Source organism: Sabethes cyaneus, chromosome 2, assembly GCF_943734655.1.
Source record: "Sabethes cyaneus chromosome 2, idSabCyanKW18_F2, whole genome shotgun sequence".
In the NCBI taxonomy this organism is placed as follows: Eukaryota; Metazoa; Arthropoda; class Insecta; order Diptera; family Culicidae; genus Sabethes; species Sabethes cyaneus.
In genome coordinates this window covers 19,332,874-19,349,867 of record NC_071354.1, presented here as the reverse complement: position 1 = coordinate 19,349,867, position 16,994 = coordinate 19,332,874, and the positions used below count along the sequence as shown (strand labels likewise).

The window sequence follows — 16,994 nt, the reverse complement described above, 5'->3', positions numbered from 1 at the left end:
AACCAATCTTGTCATTTTGTTGTTAACTCACAGTATAAACTATATTTCCTAACACTAAATAACCACCGTCCCGTCCGTTCCCCCAGATCACGTCGCCCTGGTAGGAAAACATTGGCAGCCAGTATAAGAGCACCGAGTGGACCAGAGCGTTGAAGATCCAGTACCAGAATACTTTTACGTTGAATAGTTGGGCACTTTGGGATGGTTCATAAAGCCTTGGTTCTCTACAAAGTGAGATTAACATTATTAAAGTTTCATTCTAAAGTCAAACTTCGCAGACTTACTTTAACATTTGCTCCGCCGAGGTCACCTTATCGAAAAGACCCATCGCAAATGGTGGCAATGCGGTGAAAAACACATTGTACAAACCGATTGTCCATCGTTCGAATAAGATTTGGCCGGACCTGCGAAGGAAAAATTGTTTGTAGAATGCTTGTTCGTTAATCACCATGCGTTCACTTCGTTCAGCTTTATAGTGGAGACGCATGGTTATTTTCAATTTTGATTAAAAAATTGTTCCACATTACTTACCATCCAGAGTAAATAGCAAACCACAGCTCAATAACGTACAGACAAATGTTTTTGTAAAAGCTGTACAGTATCAGCTTGCAGACTCGACTGTAGTTCCACGCTCCATGCACCAGCAGCAACTTTCGCAGATAACTGAACTGCAATTTCATGGATGAAAAAATAAAAGACAATTAACGCAACGTTTCCCAATTGCTACCGATTCCAGTACCTGTGCTATCGAATAGTCGGATGCACACGCGGCCTGCAGCCCTTCGACGCCGGAAATGCCGACACCGACGTGCGCCTTCTGTATCATGGCCACATCGTTCGCCCCGTCGCCGATGGCCAGCGTTACCGATTTGGTGTTGGTCGTCACCAGATCGACCACATCCGCCTTCTGGATGGGCGAAACCCGGCAGCAGATGACCACTTTGCACGAAATGCATAAATCCAGAAAATCGGTCCGCAAATCACAGCTCAGCGCGTACTTCAGCGTTTTGCCGTCCACGATGAGCGCCATGTTGCTTTCCTTCCGCAGCTGGTCGCCCAGATTCGCTATGTGCATCTGAATGCAGTTGCGGGTGTTCTGTCGCGTGGAAAAAAATCATCATTCGCTTGAACGCGGAACCATAAACTAGCAAATACTCACGTCTAAACTATCTTCGTTTAAAATAATTAAGTCCATGCCGTGTGACAGCAACTTGCACGAGTAGCCAATGTTAATGGCCGTCTCCTGCTTATCTCCGGTCAGCACCCAAACGTTGATTTTGGCTTCAATAAGGGAGGCTATGGTTTCAGGTACACCGTCCTGCAGTTTGTCTTCGATTGCTGTCGCACCCAGCAGCATTAGGTTAGTTTCGATTAGATTGGCCGCATCTTCCACCTTTTGTTCGCGGTACTGCAGCGAAGTCGACGCTTTATGGTACGTGTGCTTCCAGTCTTCGTAGACGTCATCGGGAATGACAGACACCGCGCAGCAGAGCGTCCGCAGGCCTTCGGTTGCGAATTCTTCCAAATGCTGGAGCGTAGCTTCCCGATAGGCTTGTCCGTTCGGGGCTAGCCTTTCATAGATCACCGTATCCGCACCCTTGCAGTACAGCTTAATTTCACCCTTGGAATTCTTCGCAATAACCGACATCCGTTTGCGCGTGGAGGTAAACTCGAGTACGTTCAGTATTTCGAACCGTTCCTGAACGCCAAGTGCTTCGATTTCGACGTAGTTTGGTGTGCGGGTGTGAAAGACGTAGCCGAATTTTTTAGCGCCGTAGACCAGTGCCCGCTCGTCCGGACTTGCCGCGTGGTAGTTAATGTTCTCGTTGTCGGATTTCTCCGGTATCACCGTGTGACAGATGGCCATCAGGGTTAGAAACTCCCGCAGGATGGCAGCGGTGTGGTGGTTGTTCAGAATGTGCTGCAAAAAAAGTAAGAAAACATAGATGTTAAAATTGTTATAGTCAGTTTATAAGAGAAAGAAAGCAGCCAACATTCCTAATGATAATCGATGGAAAATATAGACGGAGTAAATTGTTGCAATCCTTCATCTGAAACATTGTTTTAAATGCTAAAATCTACTCGTCGTGATTGATTGAGCTGAAATTAAGATCTGAACTTTTACCACGAAATAGACATTGGCTGTCAGCACGAGTACATCGCACCCGTGGGAAATGCCACTTGTCAGAAAACTGACGTCATAGCAAGCATTTCAAATATGTAGATAATTGATAATGCGTGATACAACTATTCATAAATAGTCACCATAATTAGCGCTATTTGAAACTGCTAAGAGCGTATAAATATTCAAGGAGATTCCGGTCTATCAACCAACGGTGACGGTGACATTCTCGAATGTGTCCACCCAAAAACAAAACAAAACAAAAAACCTATCGCCATTGTTTGAATCAAAATGGACTCCAATTAGCATACACACGTGTCGACGTTGTCGTCGTCGGGGCAATGCGGGTTTTCGAGAACGCATCCTGCACCATTCATAACTCATGTCCACACGGGGTGCACGCGGATCGTACCTGCCGCCGCCTGGCTTGGTGGAAGGAACGCTGCATCGCGAACGTACCGCGCGAGCAGCAGTATTTACGTCATATCAGCAGCCTGCCTGACAGGTACGGCGGCAGCATTGCCATATTGCCATTGAAAGCAGGAAACGCATGTCAAGTTTATTGATTTACGCTGCAACTCCCTGCTCTCCCACCACCACCGGGTGGTGATGATGAGAGTTATGCACTTTGCTCTACAGTAAAACTGGGGAGGGTAGTACTGTGATTCCTCTCGTCCTACCCATCGGTATTATAGAATTTGTTCAAAGCTAAATCAACCCCGGTTAGGGTGGAGAACGTTGAAATGTTCATTGTTATTTATAGCGTAAAAAACAAGCTATGCGTGATGGGTTGAAATTGAAAAATAAATTATTCATCTGCTAAACCAGCGTCTGGTCTTAGCGGCTCTGCCGCTATTAAATTGCCAACCAAATTCGAGGTTCGGTGCCATTTAACTGGACTATCAGATTAGTCTTCTATTAATATTTACAAAGCGATTTTGAAACCTTACCTGCACTAGCTGCGACTGGGCCGGGTTATCTTCCGGATTGTAGATGGTGCGTGCCACCGAACACTTCTTGAACTCCATCACGTTGCGCGTTAGGGTGCCCGTTTTGTCCGAAAAGATGTACTTGACCATGCCGAGTTCCTCGTTCAGGTTGGACGTTCGGGCCATCGCGGGAGTGTCCGATTCCTCGTGATACATGTCGATGTCCATGTTGATGAAGATTGCCTGCGGGAAGCGAATTATGCTTTTAATTCCATATTGTATAATTCAATTACATGTCAAACATTTGACTTCTTAGTGCGATTATATGCAATGGGCAAGAAAAGGGTCGCCCTTCTTTCTTATTTTTGATTTTTGATAGAATTGAATTTTAAATAAGAAAAAGTTTTTCGTGGATGCCATGTCTATCCGCTGAAGAAGATTGTTCAAAGTAATCACAAAAAGTAGCGGGTAACCTGACACTGTAAAAATCAATAAACATTTGAGTAGCCATTTGAATGCGAATTGGTATTATTTAAGGTTTATGGCAGTTCTTTTTTTGGACTGACGAGTCTACTGCTTTAAAAGTTTTTAAAATCAGTTAAAAAATGCTTTAAGAAATCGCTGTTATCAGAAATTGCAACTCATCTTCTAAGAAATTTGAAAAGTTTCTTGATATACTTTTCAAAATATTGTTTTGCAACTCGGTGAAATGTCACAAAAGTGTTGAAAGTGTTAAAAATTGAAAGTTAATGACCCATCGCGAAGCTAGAAAACGCGGCCACTAGGGCATAATCCTACCTCGAAAAATCCAGAAAATATAATCAAAACAAAAAAGCATAGCCGCTTGGACCTTGGAATGTCAGGACACTACCCGAATCGGCAGTAACGTAATAACGACCAGAAATAGCTGCAACAACCGAAAGCGGCGGTAATGTGCTGCTAGGGAAACTTTGAGAACGGAATTTGATTCATTACCATAGATTTTAAGGCAGCGTGTGATTGAATAAAACGAAATAGGTTATGGCAGATTATTATGATTGACCATGGTATCCAACGAAACTGGTTTCCTTGTTAAGCGTCAGGAAAGCGAGTGAGTTATCGAACTCGTTTGGAACGTTAAACGGTTTGGAGCAAGATGATGGACTCTGCCCATAGTACTATTCAACATAGCATTGAAAGGTATTATTCGAAGGGCAACCGTAGAGGGATGCAGTACCATCATTACGAATTCTGACAAGCTCTTAGACGACATTGAAATCATAGGCGTTACTCGTAGAGCAGTGGAAGAGGTTTTCAAGCAAATTAAGAAGAAAGTTGTAATGGATTTGACGGGCTTGTCATATGCTCTGCTAAAACGAAGTAGAAGGTCATCGACAGGGAGTGCGGTAATTGCTTGAACATTGATTCCATAGCAGCAGCGCCTTTTACAGACTGTACAGTTAGCAAAAATCCTGCAATTTGCAAGTTCGCAGAAAACTCACAATTTACAAGACGCCGAATTTCCCAATGGTACTGAACGGCCACGAAGCGTAGACAGAAAAAGGGGATAGCCGAGTTTATGACCGTAAGATCCTGTAAGCATAATTTGGAGGATGTAATGAAGCGGAAGCGCGTGAATCCCAAGTTGTATCAGATGTATAAAGATATGGACGTTGTCATGCGAGTAGTAGTCAAGCGGCAGGCTACATTGGCCTAAAGGAAACCTGAAAAAAGCTGACAACTTCGAAGCAGATTATGCACCCTTTGAATGTACACTGTCGATGCTGTAGGTTTTCGTAGCGATTGGAGGACCTGCGACCTAAGACTTGATGATGGGGAGGTGACTTTTGAATTCGACGTAAAATTGAGATTCGGACGGCAGCATAATAGTAAACTAGGCCCTGTCCAGCTGACTTCGAGGTACGATGATGGTCTTACAAGCCTGTCATCGTATGTCGTCGGCTACGAAGCCTGTATCAATAAAAAAGGGCCAAGTTCGAAAATGTTTCTACCCAAGATTTTGCAGAATAGTAGCAAAAAAAGTAAATAATGTACACCAATTATAAAATTGCTTAAGATAACCTTTAATGAAAAATAATAAGGAAAGTGATGTATGCAGAGCGCAGAGGTCATATCATTCAACACGGCTGTTGGTCGCCAGCCTTGAGGTAAGGCTAGTAGTCGGCTTCTAGTTGGTCCATCAATTTTGTCCATTCCTGTTGCCGAAATCCATTTTCACTGTGATATTCTTGTGACGTGTTCAACCTACCATAACCGGCAAAATCTCGCATTATGGACGATGGGCAATTCTTCTAGCAATCGGTTTAAATCATGGTTTGTTTCATCATCTTTTTGGACCCCACCGTAGATGGTAGAATGCCCATTTTGCAATAGTGTTCCAAGAAGATATGTGCAGTAAAGATGTTGCTGGTTCATGTTTTGGATACGGGGACTACACAGTCAAATTTGCTTCTTGTTGTCGTCATAAGCCATAGCAGCTCAACTTTCACCAGACATGTCAGATGTGAAGATTTATTTGCAAATATGCCGTCTTTATGGTGATTATTATGTTGAAATATCTGGCATCAATTTTAAAGCTTTGCATGCAGTTTGACAATGAAGTTCCTGCATCGAATCTTCAGCATTCAAGTATATGAGTCGTTAGTTCACAATGCTTATATACTTACTTACTTAGGTGGCTTGCCGCCCTAAAGCAAAGCCAGTTGAACAAAGTTTCTCAATGTAACTCGGTTGAGGGCTACCGCTCTCCAATTCCTCAGACACTGAGTACTCTCTGCCAGATTTTGCTCCACCTGGTCTAACCATCTTGCTCGCTGCGCTGCTGGTCGTCTTGTTCCTACCGCATTTGAGGCAAACACCATCTTGGTAGGGTAGTTGTCCGGCATTCTTGCAACATGCCCTGCCCATCGTATCCGTCCAGCTTTAGCCACCTTCTGGATACTGGGTTCGCCATGGAGCTATGCGAGTTCATGGTTCATCCTTCGCCTCCAAACTTCGGTCTCCTGCACGCCGCCGAAGATCGTTCTTAGCACCCGTCGTTCGAAAACTCCGAGCACTCGCAGGTCCTCCTCGAGCATTGTCCATGTTTCATGCCCGTAGGGAACAACCGGTCTAATAAGCGTCTTGTATAGGGTGCACTTTGTACGGGGACATAGTCTGCTCGACCGCAATTGCTCGTGAAACCCATAGTAAGCACGACTTCCGCTGAAGAACATCAACTTAACGAAATCCTCTGTGCCATTCGAAAGAACTTTGCAATCTACCCGAAATCCGAACACAGCACTGTGTACCATCCATCGTAGATTTAATCAGTTTGATGAGCTTCCTAGGGAAGTTGTTCTCGTCCATGATTTTCCATAGCTCTTTCCGGTCGATGGTATCATATGCGGCTTTGAAGTCAATGAACAAATGATGCGTAGGAACTCTGTATTCATGGCCCTTTTGGAGGATTTGCCGCAGTGTAAATATTTGATCCGTTGTAGACCGACCTTCGACGAAGCAAGCTTGATAAGTTCCCACAAATCTATTCGCAATTGGTGATAGACGGCGGAAAATGATTTGGGACAGCACTTTATAGGCGGCATTGAGAACGGTGATCGCTCGATGGTTCTCACAGTCCAACTTGTTGCCCTTTTTACAGATCGGGCAGATAACCCCATCTTTCCACTCCTCCGGTAGCTGTTTGTGCGGTGTATACAAACGGTCAGCTTTTCTGGTCCCATTTTAATAAGCTCCGCTCCGATGCCATCTTTCCCAGCTGACTTGTTGTTCTTTAGCTGCATGATGGCCTCCTTAACTTCGCCTATCGTTGGGGCTGACACCTCCTCATCTTCCCCATTTGTTGCACCGTCGAAATCGTGCTGCTTCCACCTATCGGTCACCTCAGGATCGTCCGTCAGAATACTCCCAGTCTTATCCCGACATATTTCGGCACGCGGCACAAAGTCTTTGCGGGATCCGTTCAGTTTCTGGTAGAACTTTCACGTTTCCTGAGAACGATGCAGCCGCTTCAACTCTGCATATTCCTGCCATTCCTCCCAGGTAGCGCTTTTTCTTCCGAAAGATTTGGTTTCGCTACATCTTCTTCTGTTTGTGTCTTTCCACGTTCTGACGTGTGGCACTGCGCGTCATGGCCGCCCGCGCAGTCTTCCCCTCATCCATCACCCTCCTACATTCATCGTCAAACCAATCGTTCCGCTGATTCCGGGCCACATGCCCGATGGAGCACTCCGCTACACTGCTGATAGTTGTTTTGATAGTGTTCCAACAGTCCTCGAGAGCTCATCCTCTTTCGGCAGCGCAGGAGCTTCGAGTGATTGCGTGTAGTTTGCGACGACGTCTGGTTGCTTCAGGTACCGAGGCTGGCGTCGGTACCGAATTTTGTTCACAACGGAGAGTCTTGGGCGCATCTTAATCATCACTAGGTAGTGGTCCGAGTCAACGTTAGCGCTTCGATAGGATCTGACGTCGATAATGTCTGAGAAGTGCCGCTGTCGATCAAAACGTGGTCGATCTGTGATTCTGTTTTCGTTGTCGTTTTAAGCATGTTTCGTCGCCTGTTTGACGCTTTTTTAACCATGTTATTTTTGTCATGCTTTTGTTCTTTTTGTCGCTGTTTTGACGTGTGTGCATAAATTTCCAAAGTTTCTTTTGAATTGAGATTTGTGGACCAAAAGATGGCCCAACCACGACGACATTCCCCTACCAAAATTATACCATTCTGTTGGTTAATATGTCTAAAATATTGCTTTTACTGACATTAGTCTGTGCTCCTAAAGTAGTGGCAATGTTCCTATAATAGTGGAAAATTTGCCTATAATAGTGGAATTTTATTTACCGCCCTTAGTAACGCTTGCAGTGTGCATGGCAGCTGGTGGATAACAACGTAGGCTTGTTTAAATGCTTTGGTTTGTTATGAATTCATTAAGTAATTGCACCGTTTTGGTCTACTCAAAAGGAATTTGTAATTTCTGCACCAACATCTTAAATTTTAACTATATACGTTAGATAAAACTGTTCACAAATATACATTTAATAATCGAAAATTGATATTCTATCGAAATCATACTAAAATCCGTCAAAATTATGAAATGTTTCGAGTTTCCACTATTACTGGTACACCCACAACCGCTGGTACATCTACCCTATGGTCCAAATTTATGCATGCACAAATATCTGTATTTATGGTAGCTCAGTTCTGTAGGTCCGTAGAATTATCCTAAATCCGCAGAACTACGGATACGTAGACGGCATTACTCCTTCCAAGACGAGATCAATGGGACTGGTAATATTAAATGATGGATCAGTCAGGTCTATATTCGATGTAATCTTCCAGGATGAAACTTCCACGGATATCGACGGATTACTTCCGAGCACAGCGAAATGGCAATGTGTTGCTCGAACCGGTTTTCGAGAATAATCTTCCTGTTTACCGCAGATGTCCGATGCGTTACTAATTTTTTGTCCGGAAACCATGAGCCATTTTGCACATTAGGAAAATTGAATTATTTTTCGTATGAAAAATGTGGTAGATACAGACGATCGGCAAATGCGTACCACAGAAGAGGTACAAGGAGAGATGTAAAAACGCATGTAAAATTTTGCTCACAAAATGCAAAGCATAGCGGTTGAACATCGTATCGTTGGAAGATTTATTTGAAGAACCTCAAATGCACAAAAATGTGGGTAAATTCAGGTACATCAACCACATTCACTGCTAGACCGATAGCTGCTTTGACAGGAAAATGCTGCTAAAAAATGTCAACAATGTTCATAACAAACATTAACAAAAGCTATTGAGCTTTGACTTGAAAAACAATAAGATTTTAAAAAGATTAAACCAAAACCAAAACCATTCAGCACGGTTTGATTATGAGCATTCTCACTAACTATAGTTTTTGATTCAATCTTATAAAACTCGTTTACTTTAGTTGAGCGATAGGATTTAGGAGTTGACCGCAATTGCGGCATTCACAATAACAACTTCAATTTAATCATTTTAACTGTTACAAGAACGGTACTCACCTGAAGAAACCGAACTAACTCCAACGTAACTTGAAGTGATATTGGAATTAAATTGTTGTACAGAATTATAAATGTAAGAAGATTGTAGGCGAAGTTTTTGCTTAATAAATCTGCAATGCAAAATAGAAAAACGAATGCAAAATACCGTTAGATGTATTTTTCAATGGTAAAGGCTGATGAAACTGCATCACTGATGCAGCAATGAACTTACCACTTATGCCTAGATACCAATCGGTTTTGTAATGCTGTTTAGTCCAAACTTGATTAAAAATGCAACTCACGATACAAAGAAAGATTAGAATGAAAAATAACATTAAAATTTGCGTATTTGTCAGTCTGTCAACAGTTGAGCGCTGAAACGAGAAGAAACGAGAAAACCGTTAGTTTTCTTTAGTTTGTAAAAAATTCTTAGGTGTTTGTTCTACTAACCTTGAGTGGCGCTGAGGTAGAGTTTCGCATAAGTTTCGTATCGTGACCGGTGTAGATGACGATGCCGAATATCCAGGATGTGTTCCGTAGCATGGCGCCCCGCAACAAAAGCTGGTCCGGGCCGAGGGCTACCGCGCTGGAAGACGTCAAAAAAAAGCAGAACTCAAAATACCAAATTTGCGATCATTAAGATTAATGACACTCACGGCTTCCCGCTCTCCTTCAGCACCCCGTTGAACTCGTACAAATGCCGATTGGGTGGTTCGCTTTCCAGCGTGCCGGAAAACTGGATAAAATCTTTGGTTTCAAGAATTTTGGCCGTGGCAGGAACGCCCTGACGAATCTTGAGGTTCGTCTCCCCGTCCAGGTTGGACGTCTCGATGAATGATATGCCCTGCGGTTCGCTCGAGGACAGCAGCACCAGATCGGCCGGAAAGAAGGTGTTGTTCTGCACCTTGACGGTGTCGCCGACGGACAGCTCTTTCCACTTGATCCATCGCCACTGGCCGCCCTGCAGCGTCTCGATTTCGCGATGGTTGATCTCATCGTCGGCCCGGTGCCGCTTAATATCCTCGACGATTTCTTTGATAGCACTTACAGATAAAATAAATATTAAAGGTACTAGGGTGGTGTAGCGACCGGTTGGCGAGACATCCGGAATCTGCTGCAGCAGCGCGATGAACAAAAAGAAGCAGTTCGAATACCGCCGGAACTGCTCGAACAAAAACGATGGTATAAAACTTATTGCGCTGCAATGTAAATCGAACAGAAAAAAAAGAACAGCATTTTAGAACTCGGAACATGTCCAACATGAACGTGGCAGGCCGACAAGCCTGAATTGATCGGATGCCAAATAGCTCGGGAGACAGAGGAAGAGAGAGAGAGAGATTGCAATCGTTCATCGTTGCAATTGCAACAAAACAAATTGCTGTAAATACCTATTTCCTGCTAGGGAGGAAAACAATCATAACCGATGTGTGCTGCTCTAATTCGATTGTGCATCTTAGTGTGACTTTTAAATTGTTTTAGAATTTTTGATAGAATTATGCTAAATTACGTTTAGGGGTGTTTAAAAATTGTGGGCCAACGAAACAATAAGTTTATGTTGGTCACCCTACCGTGAATCCGAACGACCATTTTCTAACAAACGAATACTAAATCTGGCAAGGAAAATTGGCATTCACCGAGATGATGGAAATGTGCTCGGGTCGAAGGCAAAGAAATCTGAAATTATAGTTTTTAACTAAACACCGTCGATACTGTCGGGCCGCCGCCGCCGCCGTTGTGGCCCTTCTTCCTATAAATAGTACACGTGCTGTTGCGAACGTGTGTGCACACGTACGGTATGTCACCCCCGCATTTCGATCCGAAGCCGGTTGACCGATTTTCTCACTCGCGGAAAGTGGCCTCGGAAACTGTGTGGTCGGTCGCGTCACCGCACCGCACCGATGCGCGGAGCCGTGAAACAGCTGCCACTCGAAACCGGTCGGGTGGAAATTTCTCCGAAAACGAATTGTTACAATGGAATGGAAACAAATTTATATCTGCCTAGTTTGAATGTGACAGTCATGTATTATTATACATTTTGCGAAATGTTCGCATAAAATTTTCCCGAAAAATTTAAACCTAAATTCAAACATATAATCCATTATTCATTCGACGGTTGCCTAACTTAAAGGTTATGACGAATTATGATATTCCTATTCAAGCTTATTTAAAACTGCTTTTGCACAAAGTAAACGAAACAAGAAATTTATTATAATGTGAAAGTTTGTTCTGTGGGATTTAAAATAGAATCGAATTCAAAATACAACGAATGTGTTAAATTTCAACAATAAATAAATCACTCACTCGATCAACGCGAAGTTATTTTTATGTCAAGGTGATGGAGAGGAAGGTGCGATAAACGCATATTTATGAACGTAAACTAGTTATTGCTTACACACTTTGTTATTTGTTTGCGGAAGAGTCCAACGAAAATAAAAACAAATATAATTTCAGTTGATTTTATCTGAAATTTTCGTTTACTGAAGCAAGCAATCAAGGTCTGCACGGTCAAACCCGAATCGCTTGAGTCATGTCGGTTCATGACTGAACAAATTAAATTTTGAAATAACTAAACGAATATTGTATTTATAAATTTCGTTTGATGATGTCTTATAACTCTTACAATATTTTGATTAATTAACCTATAAGACTGAAACCGACAACCAACCTCTTAACTTTCCCGAGGGTTTCAACCCGGAACTTCAATGAAAAGTTCAACAACAAGCTAGTGCCGTCCTAGTTAATAGTACCTACTTACCTATACTTTGCTGTCGAGATATGATTGTTGCAGTACTTTTGTCGTTGAGTTTGATTCAACAGTATCACTCGCTTATCACTATCGTCCAACGTTACCCCGGAGGTTGTGGCATCATCGTCATCTGCAAATAGAAGGAGAAAAGATGTGACAAACATTAGTGCCGGGTATTAGTTTTGAGACAGGCTCGTGCACGACTAGACTAGAACTGCAACGAGAAGCTAAACTCCGGGGAATGCAAATATTTACGGTAATGTATTTGTTTCACTAAGATCTGTATAACGCAGTAGTTTTTCACTCCCATTTGCTGGAACGAATCGGTGAAGATGGGATTGGACCACAAGTGCAGCGCAGAACGTTGATTTTCTAACGTTCGCCCGGAATAAAATCCTGCAGCGGAATGGGCAAACTGTCAAGGGAAACCCCATAAACTAGGGCCCACATTAGCATAGAGGCCAACCAAGCCGCAGGTTCTGCATTTTTTATTTCGCCTTAAAGGTAATCGATGAAACATGATGATGTTTGAAAACAGAAATAGAGCACAGCGGGGTAAAACCGCGGGACCCAATGTGGGCTGCTACCGGCAAGGTTATTCGCTTCGATCCGATGCACCACTCCACCGGTGCATATCAAATAGATACTGTGGATTGTTTAATGATCTACATTAAAGGTCTATGACAAACAGTGATGATGGCTATCTATCATGAATTATAGAGCGGCGGCGATGCATTCCGTTTGCCGCTTGATTCCGTACATCAATACGTTGAAAGCGATTTGATTTGATGACTGCTTAATGAGTTTTGAGTGCATTCGAAATGACTATTGAGTGTGGCACATCCAATACAAATAAGCAATTATAGAGTTTGTCCTTCTTAGTTTGTATATGCTAAAAGTCAATTGTTTTTAATTGAAAGGAGTTTTATATTAGCACTGGTAGAAGGAATTGTCAATTTAGGAACTACGAAACACGACTTTCATCACCAAAATAGTCACCTTCCATGAAGATTTCAACCGACATTCATTTAAACTTTCGATAGATACGGAAGGGATCAATTTCGTTAGCTACAGTAATAACCTTATAAGTCCGACATGGATACCCTAAGGAACCCGGAGGAAATATGGCAAAAGGAATCCCTCGATAAATATACATTGAGATGACGGTTCGGTAGGTATTATTTGACCCAATGGAGCAACGATGATGATTTGATGATTCAGTTTGTCAAAAGCGATGAAGATGGCCTTTCGAAAAACATTTCACCTCGTGCCATCGTTTAAGAAGATGACTGCCGAATTTCCATGTAGTTTTCATTCATTCAAAATGCGTTCAGCTTTCGTGAGCCAGAGATAGACGTGGTGGTAACCTTTGACTTGTCTACAAAAAGTTGTATCTGCTGTACTTGACGATTCACTGGCCGACGAGGAAATAGTGAACATTCATACCGCTCTTCATTCCCAACTTGGTCGGTTTCTGGTAGCACTTGGTGCAGTCCATAAAAACTGCAATGAGAGGTCTTTTAAAATAACGCAAGTTGAACGATCAAACCTTTTATAAATCGTGTCCGTAGAAGCTGAAGCTATTGTAAACAGACAGTCGTAAGCCCTCCTAATTGAGTCAAGCAGCCCAATTGTGACCGATTCGGTCCAACACATGTTTGTTATATTCTAGAAACGCTGAATCAGAGAGTTTCTTCCTACAATGTCCACAAAAAAAAAAAACAACGCGATTCTGGGAAACGAAGTTGATGCAGCAAGAAGACTTGGATGTGATCATCAACGAGTCGAAATTGAATGGGGTGCTTCAAGGAAAGGTATCGACGATGATGCCAGGGAGGACGCTCGATAGAGTTTTCCGGAGGCTCGTATCGTATCTATGTTAGTTTTGGATACGCTTCTGCAAACCGAAGTCAAGTAATTCCGAAATAATAGAAGCTAGAGTGATAGAGATTCATCGGTGTAACAATTTTGTTGAACCGTTAAATAAATAGGACAATCAAAAGAAATCTCATAAAGGATCGAAAAATCGGTCACATCACTCATTGATCATAGATTGTGTCGATTTTTCTTTTTCGTTTTTCACCACAACCACCACCGAATGCCCGGGAAGACTCATCTAATATTAGTACATCGTCTGTAACTGAAGCCGTAGAAGAGAGTTTCATAGAAATGAAAAGAGATCAGGTATTCTTACAGTGATCCACACTTGCTCGACAGGTACTCCAACTAAAAGTCATGAGATGGGGTGAACCGCCATCGCAGACCGCAGACCGAAGGACCGCAGATTTGGATGGAACCATTTCTCGATCAAGATAATTATTTTGCATGGACGGTCGACACACGCTAACAGATAGTCGTAGAAATAAGCCACACCTTTTCTCCTTTTCTGCCGAGACGAGCAGCAGTAAAAAGACTCTATAGCACATAAGCAGTGTGTCCAGTGGCGCATTAATTCAGTATTTTTCCACGTGTTATTTTAGAATCATCTAGAGAGAAGCAAATAAATGGATGTTATTTTAGTTTAGATTAGTGCTTCCTTCACATGCTCTGAAGACGTTCTGAGAAGTATCTGATAAGAATACACAGCTCACCCTTGGCTTAGTCTTGGTGTTGCTGCCAGGCCAGTGCTCGAAAAAAATGACAGCATTGCAAGAAGACGAATGTAAAACGCATTCAGTACATATAGTTTTACCTCTGGTAGTATTCTTTTAACTGTCAGTCTTTGGGCAGGACTACTGAACTGCTGACAGTGTTTGGCATACTCAGTTTTCTACTCTTCAAAACAATTCCATCATGAATTGCAGTGCTGAACGATTGCTCGACTATCATTCAGTTTTCTTGTTCTTGATTGATATTATAGAGGTTAAAATTTCGTTTTTAAAACTATTTACTTTTTAAAATACACCTAAACTTGGCCGAAGAAAAATTATTAAAACTTCGGAGTAATGTTAACGTTTATTGTAATTTTGTTTGTCAATGTCGCCAGTTCAAAATGAATGAATGGTTCACATTTGATTTCATTCACTATTGTCAAGAATGATGAACGTTGAGTACAACCCGAACTGGTTTCAGGATGGCATTGCTGAGTTCATTTCATCTGTACTAGAAACAGCAATGAATGAGCAGTATATTGCATCAATTCGGGCGAATCGCATACATTGAATATGAGATTTCTAAGCACTGGTTGCTGTAGCAGGTTTGCGGACCAAATCGTTCTTTCCTTTCAAATTTTTATTTTTCTCTACCCCCTCTACCCTTACCCGCCAGTCCTCAAGCAGAACACGGATGCAACCCGGATCACACTGGCTGAGTGTTTGCTGTCAATGAACTTGGGGATAAAAACCGTTCCTACAAGGATAAGAATGAAGAGTTAATTGTTATCCGCAAGTGCCTGAACTGAACACTCGCATTCCTAGCGGCTTCTGGTTTGATCGGCACCGTTCTTCTTTCGTTCGAGTTCAAGACATGTCTGTTCATGCCGCTACAAAGCTAGGAAGTCATTTTGTTTTACCCTGTGGAGTCTAACAAAGCACTGAACACGAGACCTTCATGAGCTTGAAGAACTTCACGCGCTTCATGAGCTCAACCAATAAGTAATATTGCGAAGCCCACACTTGTGTGGTCTAATTTTCTCACACACGCATACTCGTCCTAACGAACACGCTGGCATAAGCAACCCCTTTCGGACTCTTATTTATTCATGTACTGCGATGAGTTTTTGCAAGTGTGTATTAGGTTAATAGCCACGGTCGTCGCTCTCGCTCGTCATTTTACCCCGAGTAGCTGATACCGAGCACTCGCAAGGCTCGCACTCGAGCTTGTATGTAAATTCAAGGGCGTAAGATGGAGACGAAAAGAAAAAGTAATGTGTGCCGTTAAACAACACGGGCAGCTTGCTGCTCCCGTGTCGTTTGCCTCGTGAGTGAGTTATGCAGAAAGAAGCTACGAGGCTATGCGTACGCGAGTGTGTAGGTAGCAGAATGTCTGCACACAGCAACGGCGGTTGTTTGTCATACGCTTGCGTCAGTAGCGTAAGCGTTGAATGCTACGCTTCTCATACTGGCTCGCGTGAGTAGGCATTGTTTGCTTCTCGCTCGACTTACAACATTGCCAATAAGTACTCTGTCTTACTTATCCATGCTACGATTACTACAAATGTTTCCCCCCCCAGAAAATCCAGTTTCTGTTCTTAAGTTGTGTTCGAAAGCGTAACTTTATCTTTTGTCAGGATTATTCAGCAGATCACTGCCGGAGAGCATATGTGTCGAGCTTAGGATTGACTCCTATACACTCTCGTACCCTCCTGAAGTCGAGGAACGCACGAAATCTGCAGGGAGGCGCTCTACTGGAATCTACGAATTGAATGTTCACAGCAGCGTAGCTTAGCCAACGATATACAAACTGTTGATTTGACCTTCTATTGACGGTAGGTAAAGGCCATGGCTAAAACATGGTACACAAAACACTTTTAAAGTGTACAAACTCAAATTTCGGGTAGAAAATTCTACCAATTTCGGCTATTTGCTACCGGTAATTGAATTATTCTCTGTGACAAACGTACTGTTAAGTTTCTACTGCCAATTTTATGGTTGAAAAACTATTCAGTTTGTGCACTTTAAGGACATTTTGAGTAGTTTTAACCAAGTTTTAGCTAAATTCAACCAATTTACCGGAAACTCATTTAACACTGTAGGATCGTTGACATTGGAGAAACCTGACTGACTCTATCCATTTGTTCTACCGAAGCGGCGACAAAGGTAAAGTAAGTAAAATTGATCACTTTTGGTTAATAGGGTAACGGCCCCAGTTTTCGCCAGGGGTTCAAAAGTGTTTTATTTATATTTGGAATGCCATGACTAGCACAACAATTCAAACATAGTTATGTACTGAACCAATAAAATATGACTCCAAACCCTTAATGGTTATATAACTCAAATTGGCAAGATTTTTAGTTGGCGTCGTCATATCGAAATGATTTAAATATGATCCACTTTGCATTGGCGAATTTCAACGGACCGTTCCTAAACACACCACGCGAAACTGTGAAGCGTTTCTCAACGGAAATCCTTTCTGTTTTCACTATTCAACTGAAAATTAATTCTATTTTTCAGAAAAAAATATAAATATTGATGAATTTTCAAACTAGAAAAAGATACAAACGATGCTTTTGGGGGTGGCGAAAGCTGAAGCATAG

The 16,994-nt window shown here is 42.4% G+C and overlaps 1 protein-coding gene across 9 annotated transcripts in view; it reads right to left on the bottom strand.

Annotated features, from left to right (window-relative positions):
• Positions 1–16,994, bottom strand: part of LOC128733589 (probable phospholipid-transporting ATPase IA) — a 138,407-nt gene that overhangs the window by 31,316 nt on the left and 90,097 nt on the right. For all 9 annotated transcript variants that reach the window (XR_008411939.1, XM_053827283.1, XM_053827289.1 and 6 more), the window contains 11 exons: positions 11,810–11,930; positions 9,711–10,253; positions 9,505–9,640; positions 9,287–9,428; positions 9,076–9,185; positions 3,073–3,294; positions 1,160–1,921; positions 740–1,096; positions 532–668; positions 285–404; positions 32–224 (listed from right to left, as the gene is read on the bottom strand). Coding sequence is in view for 8 of the 9 variants with exons in the window: in XM_053827283.1 (XP_053683258.1) it covers positions 32–224; positions 285–404; positions 532–668; positions 740–1,096; positions 1,160–1,921; positions 3,073–3,294; positions 9,076–9,185; positions 9,287–9,428; positions 9,505–9,640; positions 9,711–10,253; positions 11,810–11,930 (2,843 nt within the window). In the remaining variant the exon portion in view is untranslated. The remainder of the gene's footprint in view (positions 1–31; positions 225–284; positions 405–531; positions 669–739; positions 1,097–1,159; positions 1,922–3,072; positions 3,295–9,075; positions 9,186–9,286; positions 9,429–9,504; positions 9,641–9,710; positions 10,254–11,809; positions 11,931–16,994) is intronic.